General features: G+C 42.2%; 1 protein-coding gene across 1 annotated transcript; it reads left to right on the top strand.

Moving 5' to 3' along the window:
• Positions 1-5,585: 5,585 nt before the first annotated feature.
• Positions 5,586-18,215, top strand: KDELR2 (KDEL endoplasmic reticulum protein retention receptor 2). The gene is made up of 5 exons (XM_009899376.2): positions 5,586-5,786; positions 12,474-12,574; positions 15,357-15,515; positions 16,651-16,903; positions 17,717-18,215. The coding sequence occupies exons 1-5, from the start codon at positions 5,696-5,698 to the stop codon at positions 17,749-17,751; spliced, it is 639 nt and encodes a 212-aa protein (XP_009897678.2). The 5' UTR covers positions 5,586-5,695; the 3' UTR covers positions 17,752-18,215.
• The last annotated feature ends 136 nt before the right edge of the window (positions 18,216-18,351 follow it).

Here is an 18,351-nt window from a genome sequence, read left to right as displayed (position 1 = left end):
CCTTTACCCCTTTAGCAATCTGCTGCTCAAGGAACTGCCTTTGCCTATAACTAACCTTGGCAAGTGTGACGTGATGTTACGGATAATCCTACATGCTTTACTTTTGCATTTTATGAGCAAAGAACTACTGCTGCAAACTGCCTTGCACCTTTCTCTCTCGTGCTAACAATAAGATACCTGGTCTTGCCTCTATTTCCTTCTCTGCATGCAAACAGTAGATTGCAACATTTATTTAAATAGAAATAGATGTGGTTTATGAATCCCAGCAAATAGATGCAAAAGCCCACTAAAGCAAGAAAAAAAAGCTCCAATGAGTCAAATACATCACCTGGTTTTTCACAGTAAAGTTTGTCTTTCATTTAGATGTGAAAGTACTAAAAGCTTATTTGACTTCTAGAAATTGCCTGACTTGAATATTATGTGCACTTCAGTGAAGATGAAGATGCAGGAGAGTATTTTCATAGTCAAGAAGACTGTTAGCATTTCCAGTTCATCTCTTCAAGTCAGATACGTGACTTAGCTATACTGAGCACTTCAAAAATCTGTATGAGCTGAAAATTATCTTCTGTCAAGGTACCTGGGAAGGATTCTGTCTGCAATTATGTGAGTCAGAGTGTAGCTTTTAATTGGAGCAGGAGCAAGCTCTTTGTTTTATGCCATCTGTGCTGTAATTTCTTTCAAGCACAAGTGCTTTTAAATAGCTAAACTCCTTGATTATTTATTTATTTTATTAAATTAATAATTATGTTAATAACTTTGGCATTGCATTTACATTTGGTCAAAGACAGCTGTATTTCTTACACAAATAGTGCAGGAAGGGTAAATGTGGAGCACCCACTTAGTGTTGTGCTTACTCCACAGTGAGATTACAAATCCTGTTTGGTTTGTAAGATGGTGTGAGCATCTTGGGTGGTGAGTGTTGTAGGAAAGCAATTTTACTCCTGCCAGTGTACCTTTTGTAAAGTTCACCAATGGATAAACCCATTCTACAAAAACTGTGATTCATGTGGGAAGAATAGATGGGAAGTAGAGGAAGAGATGGTGAGCATTAGTCTGCATGGTATATAATTCATGTATGTAATCTGCTGGCCATTCACAATCTCACATATTTCCGCTGCTAAGAGGAAATTACTCCTCCTTTTTCAGTCCTGTGAAACAAACCCCTTAACACAGGCATCCATGCCATAGGATACAGACGGTCATAGGGATCTCTCCTCTGTGCATATGCATATTACATCCAAAATTCACATGATCGCTTTCACTGGAATGCACTCATGGGACAAATGTCTCGCTGTCCCTCTCTTTTCATACCATCAGGATTTTGGGGAAGAATAAACCACAGAGAAAAGAGTTCTTTGATACTTAACAAACTGTTGATGTAGATGTGGGTAACATTTGTTTAAAACAAGCTTATTTTTTCCTGTATCCTTTCAATTCTAACACTTACATGTGAGAATGAAAAAAAAAATCAGATTAATGCATAAATCTGCTATTGAATATATATCATGACAATCATTTTCTTATCTGCATATTGTGAGAATTGCAGCTTTCCTCTCCACTTGTGAATACTCTGATGGTTGCTAGGCACTGGTGTACATACAGCAGGATACATGTTGGACTGTTGACAGCCTGGTGTAATTTGGTGTAGGCCTTGCTCTTCTGAGTGTTGTGAACCTTGTGGCAGGTGACCTTGTCCAGCTGTGTGCATGAGCAGGTATTTCATTTAATTCATTTGATTGGATGTAGGACTCTTAAGGGGCTAACAGATGGGAAGAAAGACTTTGTTGTTGGATTCTTATTTCAGTGCCTGAGACACCTTTATATTCAGAATTGTGTTTAGAAAAGAGAAAGGCACTACTGGTTCTGGATCACCAATAGAGAAGATAAACCTACACCTGGTACCGAGAAAATGCTATATTTGTGGTTCTTTAAATCTCTGAAGAAAACCACTACCCACCCCCAGTGTCTGAAAACTGTTAAAGCTGGCATTATGGTTGTTGTCAGGTTTTGTACAGTGCATGGAATGTTTGACTCCCAGCGATCTCAATCTGTCACATCACGGCTAACCAGCGCCTGTCAGTGTGAGGCTCTAAAGTCATACCTCTTTAATTCCAAGAAGCCCTTTATGCCTCTGTATAATCTGCTCAAATATTCCAGAGGCAATTATGTACTGCATTATGGTAGATTTACCTTATCACTTGAGTGCTGCACCTACCTTACAATGATCACCACCTGATTTATTTTCCCATAACACAGATTGCAGCCCCATTCATATTACATTAACACCTTATTAGAGTCCTATTGTCTGTCCATGTAGAAGCAGATGTAAGATATGCCTCCCAGGTGAGCCAGCCAAGCACCATGAACCTGAGGTTGTAGGAGAGGTCTAACTCAAATGACACTCACAAATAAGCAAGGGATCAAATAGTCACCTGGAATGTGTCACTTGAGCTGGTAATCCTGTATCATTTGCCATAGTGCACTTGCTGCTGTTCTAGCTCTTACTGTGTTGTGGTTATAGATACCTCATGCTGCTCCCAAGTGTGCACACAGCCAGTTAAAGCCGGCATTCCTATCAGTTGAGGAATGGTAACTCACTACATGGAGGTACCTCAGTCCCTTGTCATAGGCCATCTTACTTAGAAGCAGAAATCAGATTTCAAATAATCTCTTTTTCATTTTCCCATTAAAAAAAGGCTGATACTCTGTGTTGCTACACAACTTTAAGCAATGTGGTCTCTTTGTCTCAGTGAAAATTATGTGTGTGAGTTTTTTGAAAGGAAAATCTATAGATGCATGCACCTAAGGAGGGTTAAGAACCTTATTTTAGTTCCTTACAGTACTGATTTAAAATACTCTCTTCTGTGTCATATGACGTGGGACGGCCTTATGGACTGCTTACTCCACTGCTGTTGAGGTGAGGGATCAGACTTTCCTTTCCAGTAAGGCAGGAGGAAACTGGATAGAAAAGACAGATCTGCAAAGAGTAAACCCAAACTCCAATGTAAGTCAAATATTGGTACCCAGAACATCTGAAATTGATCCTCAGAAACAGTACTTTGTGCAATTATACAGCATACTTTTCAAAGGGCAGATAAATGTCAAACTTTTCAAGGGACAAAATAAATTTGTGTATCATCCAGGTATCCAGAACTTCCTATTTTAGTAGTGTCTGATGCATTATCAGACTCTTCTTTCCATATCTATCTACTCATTTCCTAAACAGAGAAATTGTGGGACTAGCTCATACACCCCACCTGACCTTGTCTGGTATCAGGACCTGTAGCAATTTTATGCCATAGGATATTTTTATCAAAAATCACGTAAGGTTCTTTAATTGTACCCAGAAATAGATAATCTAGCAATGCATTACATTTTTTCTGCAGTGAGTAGCAAGCATCCAACGTCCATCTGTCTCTTCCCGCCTCTTCAGCATCAGTCTGCTTTTCCAATCCGGATTAATGAGAGGATTTTCTTGCCCTCATGATGCAGGAACACAAGGCATGGTCAGAGCTTACAATCCAAGTGACTATACATTGGAATATTAAATGGAGGAACTGTGATTGCTGGATTTCTTGCTTCACTGACAACAGGGTAACATTTATCTTCTAACATTTTAGAAGATTATTAATTAGCCTTTAAAATATTTAACAGCTCACTTATCTGTGATCTTCTCTTTGGGGGACAAGGATTAAATGCCTAGAGGAGAAGTATGAAAATAGTGGAAAAAATACCAATCTGTCACAAACACAGCAGGGTAGTATTTTCTGGTATGCCTTTCCCCAGCAATTTGTAACCATTGTATAGAAAAGAATTGTATTGATTTATCAAAGAATAGCCGTTGCTTTAGTTAAAATCATGTGTTGGTTTGATGCATAAGCTAAAGTTGCCCTCAGTCATCCTTAACTGGGGGCTGACAAATGTCTATATTTAGTCTGATGTCAGAAAACAATTCAGATCACAAACAAGTTCTGAATACATCCAGTATGGACTGAGGAGGGGATTGAGAGAGGGGATGTCTGTTCTCTGCCTTTAATACATCAATTAAAATAGATTCCAGATAGGCATCTGTCAGTGTTTTTATTAGCTACTTCTGTTTCAGCATTCATCCTTTTAGGAGTGTTTACGTGTAACATAGTAAATGTACAAATCTAAGTCAAGCTTGTGTCAGCTAATCTGGCTAGTTCAGCTGGTGCTGAGACAGACACTGCAGTTGTTACACCTGTACACAGTGACAGAAGTGCCACAGCACAGCAGAGGCTGTATTTCTGTAGCAGCACTTTCTCCTGCACTGCTGTGGTCTACATCATAGACCTGGGGAGTTCTGTCAAACACTCTTCCAGACAAGTTCCCCACATACTGGACGTGTGTTCCTAACATGTGCCCTCAAGGAGGCAACTTACTGATAATAGCATCAAATATCATTTGATGCTGAAATTTATGAATATGTTTAGAATAATTAGTCTCTTAGAGTTAAAATCTGTTACACACTTAAACATTTAACCTCTTTTCATAGGGCATTACAAGTGTAGGGAAAGAGATAGCATGGAGCTTGTCAAGGACTTGTGTTGCTGTACTTGTAAACAGTGACTTAAGAGGACGGGCTTTGATTTCTAATCTCTGAAAATAAGTGAACTTCTTTCTGTCCCACTGTGGGTACATACTAAAAAAATAAGCTTGCTATCTTTTCTTTCAGGGAAGATGTAAGCCCTTTACAAGATTTTAATGTCATTGCTGTGTGGCTATGCCTGGTTTTGTGTGTCATTGATTGTTGGGGTTTTTTTACAGTGAACCTTGGAGAGTTATTAGAGAGTTACCTAAGAGGAAGTATCTCTTTGAACTGAGGGACTGATGGTGATGTCCTCCTTCAGGTTTAGGGATTCAGGGCTGCAGAGGCAACATGCTAACTCGTGAAGCCTTGTTTGTTGGAAGGAATAATTACTGTTTTATTCCTTGGAAGATCCGCATACACTCTTGCACTACTAAACACGAATCAAGTCAATTGTTCGCTTTCACAAAACATGACAATAGCTATTAAATATCAACCGCTGCACTTGCCAAACGCCTGATGGCTGAATTACACGGCAGCTTCTCGCTCCCGTTCATTCCGGGTACTCGTTCTGCTGACAGGCAGCCACTGGGCGCCTGGGGCCGGGAGGTGCTGCCGGAGCCGCTCGTGGCTGCACAGCTCCGCTGCTTTCTGCCAGATAACAAAGAATCTCCATTTTATTCACATGAAAGGGCTTCTGAAGAGTTCGGGTCAAAAAAAAGGGAGCGTGGCCTGCTCCGCTCTCAGTAACGGCCACCACCCTGGCGGGACCCCATCCTCCGACCTCGCTGCTCAGGGAGGGGTGGGACTGAGGCCCCACCGATACTGGGCCCACCCCTGCAGGGCCCGGGCCGGGCCGCTCCCCTCAGCGCCTCGGGTAGGAGGGCTGAGGGCGACCGGAGGATCATCGGTGCGAGTTCCCTACCCAGGCGGACGGGACGCAGCGCGCCCCGGCGTTAACGGCTCCGTCGCCCCGTCGGGCGGGGGCGCGGGCAGAGGGGCGGGGCCGCTCCCTCCGGTTTCCCAGGGTGCACCGGGCGCGGTGGCTGTCTGGCCACGTCCCCGGGCCACGTCGCTCGGTGCCCGCTGAGCTTGCGCCATCTTCGCTCCCCGGCTCCGGGCTGCGCTGCTGCCTCTGCCGCCGCCATGAACATCTTCCGTCTCACCGGGGACTTGTCCCACCTGGCGGCTATCATCATCTTGCTGCTCAAAATCTGGAAGAGCCGCTCCTGCGCGGGTGCGTGCGGAAGGCCGCTGGGCGGGAGAGGGGAGGGTGGCGGGACCAGCCGGGCAGCTTTGGGCCGCGGTGCTAGAAGGGAGCCTCGCTGGGGGCTGGGCGAGATCGCCGCATTCTCGCCGCGACGAGGGGGTGCTGCGGTCTCGTCTGCCGCCCTTTAGGGACTGCTCCGTGAGGAGAGCTCGACTGCGTCAGTGGGGGGGCACGGGGTAGTGCGGCGGGGTCTCGCCTGCCCCGCTTGGCCCAAGGGGCGGCCGTGGTGGAGAGAGATGGGGAAAGGGGGATTGTGCCCTCTGAAGCACCCTCTGAAGAGCCCCGGGGCGAGAAAGCAGAGCTCGTCCCGGGCAGGTGAAAAGGCACGATCGCTCGCTGTAGAGAAGAGGGGAGTCAGCTCTTGTCCTGACCGACCTCCCTCTTAAGTCGGCCTCCCCCAGAGCCAGGGTGTGGGGAAACGGGCGGGCAGCCGGGAGGAGGAAAGGGGAGCCGCATCCCTCTCACCGAGGCTGGGGGTGTAGTCGTGGGAGCCGCGATTCCATTAAAGGTTGCATTATTTGTACTTCGATCCCCGAGCACCGCCACCTCGGCTGTCCCCGGGAGGGTCGCCCCTTCCTTATGTAACTGCCCGGTGGCGAGCGAATGAATGGGGAGGCAGGTTTGGAGAAGGGGAGGAGGAAGGAATGCATCCCCCGCGGGGCGGGCAGCCTCCCTCCCTTCCCCGCGCCGGGCCGCTATCGGGAAAGGAGATGGAGCTTGTTTTCTCGCCTTCCCTGACAGCGCACAGCCTTCCGTCTGCCTGTTTGCATGGCAGCTTTAAGCGCCGTTTTGGTGCAGCGTTGGGAGTACTGACTTGCAGTTTGCAGATCCTGAAGTTTCCCTCGTTCCCTCCCTTTTCCCTCCGCGCACTGGTTTGCATTTGCGGCCGACTAAGTGGCCTGCTTCTTGCCTTTTGTTTTCTGCTTTCGCTGAGGTAAGAATTAAACTGTGGTTCATGCCGGTTTTGAGGTTTCAGTGCTGTTTTCCTCTTGGCATGACCAGCTGCAGTAGGAAGCTGTAGCAGAGCGATTCCAAGCCGGGGTGAATAGGCTTTCAGTCGAGATCCTGGCCTGGTCTGACGTGGCAGCGGGAGAGGTGTGGCGGGGTGGGAGCTGGGTCCCGGCCGCCCTCCAGGCTGAGCGCCGGGAGAAACCCCCCTCCTGCGGCTCCTCTGCCAGCTCGGGTGGGAAACGCTGCTGCTTCCTCCCATGTTCTGTGCGCGCTTGCTCGAATTCCGTGTGGTGTGGTTTGCCTTTTCTCTCCTAATATACGGTGTGGTGGTTGGAGGGAATTGCAAGCAGTTCTTATAACTGCAGCATGGCTGGTTTCTTTCATAAAACTAGGAGCTGCTGTAATTCAAAACCGGTGTGTCAGTGCTCTGGGTATGACCTCGATCCAGGGCATCTACACTGGAAATATAAATTTTTTTCTGTGGACTGGGGTTTGACTCTGAGTTTGGCTTTGCCTTCTCTCTAGTGATCTTCTTCATTAGTAGAAATCTGCTTCGTTAGCTGAAATCAGCTTGCCACGTGTTGACATGAACTTCATCATTCAAATACTGTGTTAATGCTGTTGATTAGGTGTATCTGTAAATTACTCAGTTAAGAGTGTGAAGAATTAGTTTTAAGCTGTGATCTGAAAGAACTGAGAAAGGGGAAACAAAAGAGATTTGCACTACAGGTAAGAGGAAGCACAGGTTTTGCATGTTTCACGTCTGGTTGCTTTTTGCTAATCACAAAATAAAGTAAATTAATAGTTTTGGGTTTAAGCACACATAAACTAAAAACTGTTCTTCACAAAAGAGTTCAAGCAAATGACTCCATGGTCTGAATGCAGTGGTAGCACAGAACTATTGTTTCTGAGGTCATGAAGCATAAGAACTCCTTCCTCATGAACCTTCCTGGCTCAAAGTCTAGTGCATCAAGAATTCTGTCTGGATCTGGGAGGAGAGCTATTCTGTAGAGTTCTGTCCTCTTGTCTTACTTGAGAAGTGCAGTCAAGATTACCAACAAAACAGAGTTTATGATCTAAAAACCAAGTATCTCATGCTGTCTGAAGAGAAAATGAGGAATTCTAGTACAAGGCTAAAATTCAAGTAGGATTTTAGACAAGAGATTCTTAAGTGACCTTTGGACATGTACAATGTAATCCAGTCCCATCTTTCTGCTTAAAAAGTGATCTGATGTTATTTTCCTCAAGTGAGGATCCCTGTTATTAGGGATTTATTCATAAGAAAGTATATCAGAATAGGGATTTATTAATAAGAAATTATACCAATAGTTGTCTTTGGTACTGCCTTCTCCAACACAGAAGGGTAAATGGGCCACTATTATCTAAGGCACTGAGCTCTTCTCTTCACCTAATTGGCCAGTGTCCCTGAGCACAAATATACACATTCATGGACTCTGTCAGTAGAAAATCTCTCTTTAATTTGCCAGAGGGGAAAAAACCCCCTGAAATAGGAATGTGTTTCTCTAAGATTGTTCTTCAGTGTCTTCCAGTGCTGCCTGAGTCCTTAGGAGTAAATACAGATCCATTTTACCTCTGTGAGATGGGTGTCTGAGACCTGACAAGTTTGTCTAGAATGAGAAGAGCATCTCAGAGCATGAAATTTTATTTCTGGGGCTCGATCCTCTTCCTTGTAGTGGTTTGTTGTCATTGGCTGTGGTTTCTCCTAATAAAACTTCATAAATACGTAGTGGCACAAAGTATGTTTGTAATGCCATACACAGTAATAACCACCCCATAAGAGTTACCAGTTGAGCAGCTGCTAAATGCCTGCCGTTGTTGGGCCTTCTGTGATTCCTCTATATTGGATGTTAGAGCAGTTAATATGTTAAACAAACACATGTACCTCATGCTTATTGGTGACTAAAGAAATGCGGGCAAGCCAGACAGCTGCTGCTCTTAACTGCACTTCTGAAGCAGTAGCTTAGAAAATAAATAAAGGCTTCTAACCGATTGCTGAGCTGTAGGCTGTGATCCATGACGAGCTGGCAAACCACATGGTGCCGACTCCTCTCTTCTGGTTGCATCTGTGTGTGTCTGAGGCCTTTGTTCCAAGAGGAGCTCAGAGGCCTGTAAAAACAGCTGAAAGGAGAGGGAGACAGCTTGTGTACCTCTGCTGCAACCTGCTGTTTTCTGAAGACACATCAGTCCCTGCTATTTTTTTTTCCTTAGGAAGTCACTCCTGTAACTGAGGAAAATAGGTGAGGCTAGGATAATCTGCATTATGAAGCACTCTGTGTTTTCAGTGTTTGACAAACTTCCCCCCCCTTTAATTTAGTCAATATGTTAAAAAGAGAACAAGGGGAAAGCAAATCAAGGCATGACTTCAGAGCTGGCAGGGAAGCAATTTTTTGCATGACTAGTTTGAGTTTCCAGAGTTTGGCAAAATGTTTGTCACTCCAAATAACAGCTCAAAAATAATTACTAGGAGCTGTGGAGAATATAGCAGGTAAGTCCATTATTGACTTTGTGTCATAATTAGGAAATTCATGAGACCTGAAGAATCTCGTGCTTTCCAACGCTGTCATGTTCAGACTGCATTTTCTAATGCATTCCAAGTCAAATTAGATTGTTCACACTGTGAATTACTGCCTGAAAATTGATTTGCTTTTCGTAATGTCATTTGTCAAGGGATAAAGGTGACCTGCAGTTGCAGGGCTGTCAAATTATACGCTTAATACTCTAAAAAAAAAAGTAGCATGGATAGTAAATATGTAATACTTTTGCTCAGGAACGTAGTTTGTCTCTTACAGTTTTGTTTATGTATCTGCTATGGACCTGATCATATGCTGTGTTGAAGACTTTAGGCCATACTTTGGCAGAGATTGTTGCCAATTTGTATTTCCTCAAAAAATGCTGCTTTAGGTAGCCTTGGAATTTCTTCTCTCACTCTTTGGAGGAGAATTTTGCCTTTCTCAGTTGATAAATAAAATCAGCCCAGCTCTAAACACAAACTTATTTATTTTTGGTTGTAAGTACAGAATTTGTATTGCTAGTACTTCAGTGGCAGAACTAAAGAAGTTGTGGGTCTCTGGCTGATGTGGACTTCATACTGTACAAAACTACTTTTTTTGAAGTCTATGAAGTTTCCATGACAAAGTATGGACTGATGTTTTTTTTCCTTTGGAAAACTTCTGTTTGTAGATGTTATGGTTAGGACATGCAGTTCACAGTAAGTAGTGCACATGCTTCACAGTCAGGCTAGCTGCTGCTGCCTATTGCTCTTCCCCTAGCTCTGAATAGCACAAGTAAGTTAGATGAGAAAGTATTATGATTTCAGCTCTGCTGACCTCCTTGGCTCTGAAAATCAGCTGAGCTTTTGAATTAACGTTTCATGCTCTTGCTTTTAACCAAGCTAAGTGCAGAAGTTGAAGGAGTCTTTCCATGAATAGGAATGAAACAAAAATGAGATATTTGACTCCTTGAAACTTGAACCCAGAGCCTGGGAAAAAGAAATAGAAAATGTGTTTATGCAGATCAAGAGCTAAGTAATGTTTGTGGGAGTAAAAGGAGAGGGAGAAGGATGAGAATGAGAGCAGTCTCGGTTTACTGCAGTTCCTAACCGCAAGGCGAGTGCTGTGGCAGTATTTATGCCTTTCCTAAAGTACTGAAATGTGTCACATTTACACAGCAGTGTTTACCTGGTTCCTGCCCCTGGTTTTGGTGTGGTATGGATCTTGCTTTCTCCTAGTTTTCCTGTTTCTCTGTAGGTCTTTGGATTAAATTTTGCTAATCTTAGCCTCCTTAATGTGAGCATTAGTTTAAACATGGCTTTAGGGTGCATTTCAAGAGCATTTGACTGTTCTGAAAATCAATAATTGGGTGTAAATGCTGAAAGTTGTAGTAAAAACTACAGCTTTTGAGTTGTGGAGGGAAGGTGAACCTGGCAATGGCTCAGAGGAATTTGTCAAGTATATTACTTGTATTTATGTGATGATACTCTCAGATCCAAATTCATAGCCATTACCAATAATTAGTGTTCACAGTTACTTCCTAAAACATAAGATAATGCTAAATAATTTAATGCAGTTATATCCTGTGGTGTGATGCTGGACTGTAATCTGTGCAGGTAGATTTCTTTGTCCTGTGGGTTCTGACCTTAGGACAGTGTTTCTTGCTGGGAGCTTTTATTGGCCTGAGAGAGGTGTAATGTCAGCAAGCACACCAGGGATGCAGCTGAGAGCTGCTGCTGCTGCACTTGCAATGTACTCCAAGAAGTGTCAAATAATGTTGTTTGGTTTTTTCCCCTAATCTTTGGGAAGTGTTTTGCTTTTGTTTTGGGGGGAGTGTGAGGTGTTGGTGGTGGCATGGCTTTTTTTTTAATACATGCAGGTTTTTAATACATGCAGTTTTACAGTCTGTATTACTGTAGGGTTTGAGGCATTTGCTATTTCCTGTACTGCAGGTGGGTTGTTCTGCAGGTGGTGCTTTAGACTCACCTTGTAGACATTTCACTCATGAAAGCTGCAAACAAAAACCCTTTTTTATTGTTTCAGCCATTCCTATACTGCCCCAGATGAAGGGACTTTATACATACTCAGTGTGTTTCTTAAGCCAGAGTGACAAGGCAGCTGGTAGCCATAGCAGATAGCCTTCCCTCTAATTGCTTTATGGCACTGTTAATAAAAGCCTTTCTCGGCAATATCTCTGTGTAAAGGGACAAGGATTTTCAGCCTTCCATCTTAACCCTGTCATAGATGAATCCCCCTCCTCCCCCCGCCCTGATTTTTGAACCTTATTTCCATGCTTAGCTGAACAGATTCAAATATTTTCACCCTGGATGACTGAAAACAAAAATAATTGGAATAACAAGAGAGAGGCACAGGCTAGGTTGTTTTGTCCCCCCACTGTGACACACCACCACATCAGTATTACAGAGCAATGTTTCACCTCAGTTTTCAGAAGCTTTTAGTCACTGATTGTGCAAAGCTTTTATGCTTCTAACTCTACTGTAGTGGCTGAAGTTAAATACAAATGTTTTGATGTTGGGACTTCAGCCTAAAATCAGAAGTTACTTTGAAAATGCAATGTAGCTGTCTGTCATTTTAGCTCGCTTCTCTCCTTTTGAATTTTGTTACAGTACATAGTAGTATCTGGTTTTGTCTGTTCAACATTTTTTTCTTTCCCCCACCATGATGTCAGTTAAGTTTCTGAATTGAATTGCCTTACATTTTGAAATCCATTTATTCCTCTAAAATCATGTTGTAGGTGCTGCATACTTTGTGGTTGTCACTGGATCTGTAGTATCTATTGCCCTTGTACCTTTCCAGCTGTTCAGCACCTAAAGAATGTAGTGAGGCATGTGACAGCACTCTTCAGAATTGAAAGCTAATGCAGCCTTGCTGCAGAGTGCCTAATGATAATGTAGAACATACAGTGTAATCTGCAAAAATACCACCACTAGCTATGTTCTATGAGTAATTCCTGAATCTTGTGTAGTGCTAACACTTGGCAATGCAGGGGTACTTCACTACTACTGAGATACATGGACTTACATGGACTCCTTGTACAGCTTGGATTTTTGTTCTGATTTTGTCATCAGCTTGCTTAGAAATTAAGGATATGGCCTTTCTCATCCTTAGCATCAAGTGTTTTGAAGCACATCATCACTTTTTGAATAATTAATTATTTCCTTTATCACTTTAGGTATTTCTGGGAAAAGCCAGCTTCTGTTTGCAGTGGTCTTCACTACCCGTTATCTGGACCTCTTCACTTCATTCATTTCATTGTATAACACATCTATGAAGGTAGAGTATGCTGCTGAGTTAGAAAAGCCAGTAATGTTGCATGCAGAGTGGGTAATCTAATTAATAAAAGCCTCTTTAAATGGCTCACTGCACAGTTATTGCAGAATAAATTCTAGACAGGTTTTGGATAAAGAGTGTGGAAAATGGACTTAAAGCCTTACCTTTTTTTCCTTACATTTTACATGCAGGGTTGAAAAACTGCTTGCATGGTGACACTGACATTTAGAACAAATGCCATTTTGGTTACTGAAAATAAAAGCTTTGGGGGAAAATGGTTGAAATACATTTTGTTTCTCAACTGAGACATTAGAGCTTAAGTAAATCTCTTTTTATCCACTACAAGGTAAATTAGTATTCAGAATGCTTTGCCAGAATGGCAGCTAGCGTCTGGTCAGAGGCTGATCGAAAGTTGACAGGAGAACACTTTCAGGAATGTAGATTCCATCAGATTATACCCCATTCACTGCCCACCCAATGTCAGCAAGCCCAAACTTGGTTTCCTTGTTTCTTAATCCTGCAATTTCTGGTGCTGAGTACAAGAAGATAAAGCAGTAGACTGGAAGAGTGCAGTATGTTTGTGGCACCAGTACGAATTAATGCACTTGTGGCACTGGAGCAGACACCTGTTTAATCCAGCTCTTTTTTTCTTGGATTTTCTTGATGCTCTTCAATTTTATTTTGAAGGGTAGTGGTATATCTTTGCCAAGAGGAAAGACCAGATAATCAACACTGCAAAACTTACTGAAGAAGAATACTGTCAAAATGGAATTGCAGCTCTTCAACCCACTCGCGCTATTGTCTTTTACCAAGTCAAACATGCATGTTTAATATATTAACAGTCTAGATAATCTGTGCATTAAGTAGCATATTCTTGAATCACAAGCTTCTTTTAGTTCTGAGAATATTGGCATTCTTGGTTGGATGCACTGAAGGAGCAGCTAGAGATTTTTGCAGTTTATTCATTGGTTGTGGTTCAAGGTCTGCTCTGCAGCCCTCCTACCCAAAGAAGGAATGAATATGGGAAATGACACTTGTGATCCTCAGTTACATACTAAACTGTCCCGTGTTGAAGGAGTGGTCCTCTGTTCAAATCCAGTATTTGCTTGCAAAATGGAAGCCTGTTATAAGGTTTAAAGGTTACTGCATAGAGAGACTGTTAGATATAGTTGTCTTATCAGTCCTGTATAATAACACAAATGATCTTACTGAGAGCATAGCTGCATAAACTTCCTAATCTGAGAAAAATGCTGTAATTGGTAGCAAAACCCTGTTAATTTCTTTAGAGTTAATATTTTCTTCTATATTTTTAAAGAAATACTAAATTGCAGTTGCCAACACTGTGTTTGGTGGTGATCATCAATTATTGGGAAAAATGAGTTTCTCCTGTGTTCCAGGAATATATACAGAAGGACACACACAGACACTGTCCACCTTTCTTAAAGAGCTGCAGACAGCAATTTTTGTGATTTGTAGCATTCTGTATCTTGGTTTCTTTTTCATGGTACCTGTATGTAAGTATTGGATGCATTTCTGCTCTGCAGTCATTTTTCTGCCATTGTTTTATTTTGGTATCTTTAAAAGTTAAAAGTTTTTGAGTGTCCAGAACCACACTGTAATTCTTTACTAAGGAGATGGAGCTTAGTCACACTTTCTTAGCATCTTCTATGACCATACCAGTTGGAATTTAGACTTGTAGTAGGATTTCCCTCTATGGGATATACCATCCTGTGGTGCTTTCTCCTGCTAGTGTAGTGGAGAGTCTTTGGTTTCTGAGCTCCTGAATATAGTATTTGCAGCATTATTTTATCTGTGAGCAGTACTTCTAATGATGAGTACCATCTGCAAACAGTGGGGTTTTAGTCTGTTACTTTTCAGTTGTAACGAAGCTACGTTTAGTGCTGTAAGTGGTTTGCAGTATTTAATCCTTATGATGAAACTGAGGCAGAAGCTGAACTATTTGTCTAGTCTCTACTGTACTGTGTTGTCTCCAGGACAATGTGAGCTCTGTCCTGATGATGGTGGACTGACCTTTACAAAGTCACGTTTTCTCTCCGATTCTGTTTTCTCATCTGCAAAATAAGGCTATTTGCCTATTCTAATTGTTAGGGCACAGTAGATTCCATACCTGTTCCCCATGGAAGTGATAATGTTAGAAATAAGGTGAAATAGAAACTGAGTTCTGGCTGAGTGCTTCTAGCAGTCTGCTAGTTCTGCAGTTTCTATGGTTGGAGGGGAACATTGGCCACTTGCCACTTCTCATATTTTAGAGATGTTTAAAGGTCGAAATCAGATTGGCTTATTTGTGGTATGTTAAATGACTGAGTCAGGATGGGGCTTATTGAATAGGGGTTTAATTGCTACATGAGCCATAACACTCCCAGGCTTTTTGAATGTTAGCAGACTCCTTCCATCACTATTGCATGTATGCACTTGCACATTTTTCAGGTAAATGATTTAGGCCAGTGCTTCCCCTGCAGTAGCAGAAGGGCTTAGTCCTTCTCCAGACTTTGGACAGTCACTTCAACCTGAGGCAAGGTGATGCTTTTAAAGTAACAAAACCAGTAGAGCCCAGAGTCACTGTTTTTGAATTACTACTCTTCTGAGAAGTTAAATACCACCATGTAGCCTGGAATTGCACAAGCATGTGAGCAAACAGTGCAAACAACTAAAAAAAGACAGTGCTTGTTCCCCTTAGCACTGTGTGGGAGTGTTTGTTTGGTGAGTTTGAGCTAATCCTGTAACCTCTGTCCTTTGTTTTGTGTTTTCATTCTTTGCTCTTTAGCTTATCTACATTGCTTGCTCGTATGCCACTGTGTACCTGATCTACATGAAATTTAAGGCCACCTATGATGGAAACCATGACACATTCAGAGTGGAGTTTCTGATAGTTCCTGTTGGTGGACTCTCATTTCTTGTCAATCATGACTTCTCTCCCCTGGAGGTGAGTTGATTGTGGACAGAAGGTTATATACTTCTTTCTCTGAAATATTTAGAACATGAAGATAAGCATTTAAGGCTGATTGAAGGATGCTTAAGATGTCTGTGTTTAGTAGGTTCAAGCTAATCCTGTTTGTGCATCTTTACAGGGTAGACTTCTATGCAAATTTAAGGCATTTCAGGAGACTAGCATTATTATCAGCATTGATTGTTTTATCAAGCAGAAGGCTGTCTCTTTCCCAGCATACCCTGATGGTTGTATTAATTCAGAAGTGTCCTTCCTTTTGTGCTTGTTAAAATGTCCCAGAATGCAATTTGTGAATAGCTGGTGCCACCTGGTGAAAACAAAAGGGAATGAAAATACTTCTTAAGTTTACAGAATGGCAGAGGACCTGTAGTGTGTTAGAAAGAATGGCATGGTAGTTGAAATGCAGCTTTGTGTTTTCCTATCAGAAGGAAAAATAATAACATTTAATTGTAGAGAGTTCAGCCAGGTAATTTTCCCACAAAATAAAGAATAACTTTAGATGCTTACTTGAAGTGTACTGAACTTTTTATACGGTTTTATAGTTCAGTTTTATATTTGGGTTTTAAAGTTTTTTTTTAATTAGAGTGGGAAAGAATTTTAATTGCAGCACTTTGAGGCATTATTCTAAATTTTGTTCTGCTTTAAGCCAAAAAGTTGGAGTAACATGGAAAGGAAGGATTTCATCTTACCTGCACCTTTTCACAGCACCATTTCTGCTAGGTGTATTTCATGCTGAAGGTGTATTCATCCTGAACTGATGGAGGCACATGAGATTACTCAGGAGTAAACATGCCAGCTCAGCAGATAGCTGGTTTGGAGAGCCTGTTCTCTGCCAAGAGTTCCCTCCTACCATCTTGTGGTTGATTATGAAGCTTACACTTAGTTTTTCCTGTCGGATGAGGCCTGGAGCAGCAGAGTCTAGTTGTGAGGCATCCCTGCCCTTGGCAGGGAGGTTGGAGGAGATGATCTCTAAGGTCCCTTCCAACCTAAGCCATTCTGTGATTCGTAATGTTTTAGAGTGAAAAGTCAAGGCAAATGCCTTATGTGCTTCTGTTACCAGTAAGACAGCTGAATATACCTGTGGGTTTTTTTGTCTGTTCTTTCCTTTCAGATACTGTGGACCTTCTCCATCTATCTTGAATCGGTTGCTATTCTCCCTCAACTTTTTATGATCAGCAAAACTGGGGAAGCAGAGACCATCACTACTCACTATCTTTTCTTTTTGGGTCTGTACCGTGCCTTGTACTTAGTCAACTGGATTTGGCGCTACTATTTTGAGGGATTTTTTGACCTCATAGCTGTCGTTGCTGGTGTGGTCCAGACTGTTCTTTACTGTGACTTCTTCTATTTGTATGTTACAAAAGGTAAGTAACATCGTAACTTCCAGCTTCATGTTGGGGAATGTAGCAGCTAATGCCTGTTACATTGATGTTACCAGGTGGTTAATTCGGTGTGCAGATTGTCACTGGAATCTGCTTGATAAATCCATGGAGTACACTTCCTGCTAGTGCAGGGCATTTCTGAGGGCTGGTTTTGAGCGTGGATAGCCTATAAGTGCATAAGTTACCTGATTAACTTAATTGACGTTTAAAATAAATATGGTAAATAGGTGTTGCTGTCGACTTCCATTGATGAGTATGATCCTAGTGCGTCTCCTGACAGCACACATGGTTTTGTGTGGATTCCATGCTTACAGACACCTTACTCAGTGTTTTAAATAGCTTAAAAGTCCAAAGGACTTTGGGCGCTGTGGTGGGTTGAAATTCCCCCTCTCAACATTAACTTTGCCAGACCATAGGTGTTTACATAGCTCATTGCTGATGAGTGCATTAGCAGTTCTGCCCTTACTCACATTGCAGCTTCCATCATGTAACTACAAGGGTCATTGCTCTGTAAGAAACTGTAGTCATAGGCTGGAATGATCTGTGGGGATGAAAAGTGAGAATTCAGGGTGCCACAAGAGGGCGGGATTGGAATGGTTGTCAAATCATGTCTGTTTTACCCAGGATGTGTGGAAGAGAGGGAGAGGGGCAAGCTTGAAAGGGTTGTCTGCAGGGCACCCGTTTTGTAACAAAGTGACTGCATGACAGATTTTGGTCCCTTTGAAGTATGAAGTCTGTGCTTTTAGCTCACATCTTTGTTTTGCTAACTGTTTTCTTTCCTCCTTTTCCTTACAGTACTCAAGGGAAAGAAGCTCAGTTTGCCAGCGTAAGTGCCAAAAAAAACCATCACCAGCATCTGTCCTTTGGGATGCTTGGACAGAACAATCCTTATCACAAGCAAAGGCGAAGATGCTTGAGACAGAAAGTCAGAAACACAGCTCTTTATAGCGCAGGTAGTCATCAGCGGCTCTGTAAGAACGGAGGAAAAACAACCAGCAGATTTCTGTTTGATGCATCTTGCCTTTATCTTTTTTATTACTATGTATAAAGATTTTTTACATGAAAGAAACTTATACTGTATTAATAAATTCAGTGTATGGTTTCAATTGGAATAGTTCCAAAAGTGAGATTTTTGTGAGATTGTTTATGACCAGGAACAAGTGCAAACTTTTTGGTTTTTTTATTTTATTTTCAAGAATTTCTTTGAAATGACTGATATTTTTTTTTTTTCCAAGTGCACAGATATGTGCATCCTTGATGGATGGTAGTCATCTGTTCTTTCCCTTTTTTTTTTTTTATTCAGTTTTCATTCCACTATATTTATTTTATTGTTTTTTTTCCAAAAGGTGAATATATGTCAACTCTAAATCTGAAACCACCGTTGTTTGATGTGTTGTGCTGGTACCCAGTCTTTGTGCCATCTGCTGACA

Source organism: Dryobates pubescens, chromosome 4, assembly GCF_014839835.1.
Source record: "Dryobates pubescens isolate bDryPub1 chromosome 4, bDryPub1.pri, whole genome shotgun sequence".
NCBI lineage: Eukaryota > Metazoa > Chordata > Aves > Piciformes > Picidae > Dryobates > Dryobates pubescens.
The sequence above is the reverse complement of the archived record's forward strand: the minus strand, read 5'-3'. Positions and strand labels throughout refer to the sequence as shown.

Coding starts and splice junctions, on each gene's coding strand:
- KDELR2 (XM_009899376.2), top strand. CDS start 5,696: ATGAACATCTTCCGTCTCACCGGGGACTTGTCCCACCTGGCGGCTATC. Junction 5,787..12,473: donor GAAGAGCCGCTCCTGCGCGG/GTGCGTGCGGAA, acceptor TTATCACTTTAG/GTATTTCTGGGAAAAGCCAG. Junction 12,575..15,356: donor TGTATAACACATCTATGAAG/GTAGAGTATGCT, acceptor TTTGCTCTTTAG/CTTATCTACATTGCTTGCTC.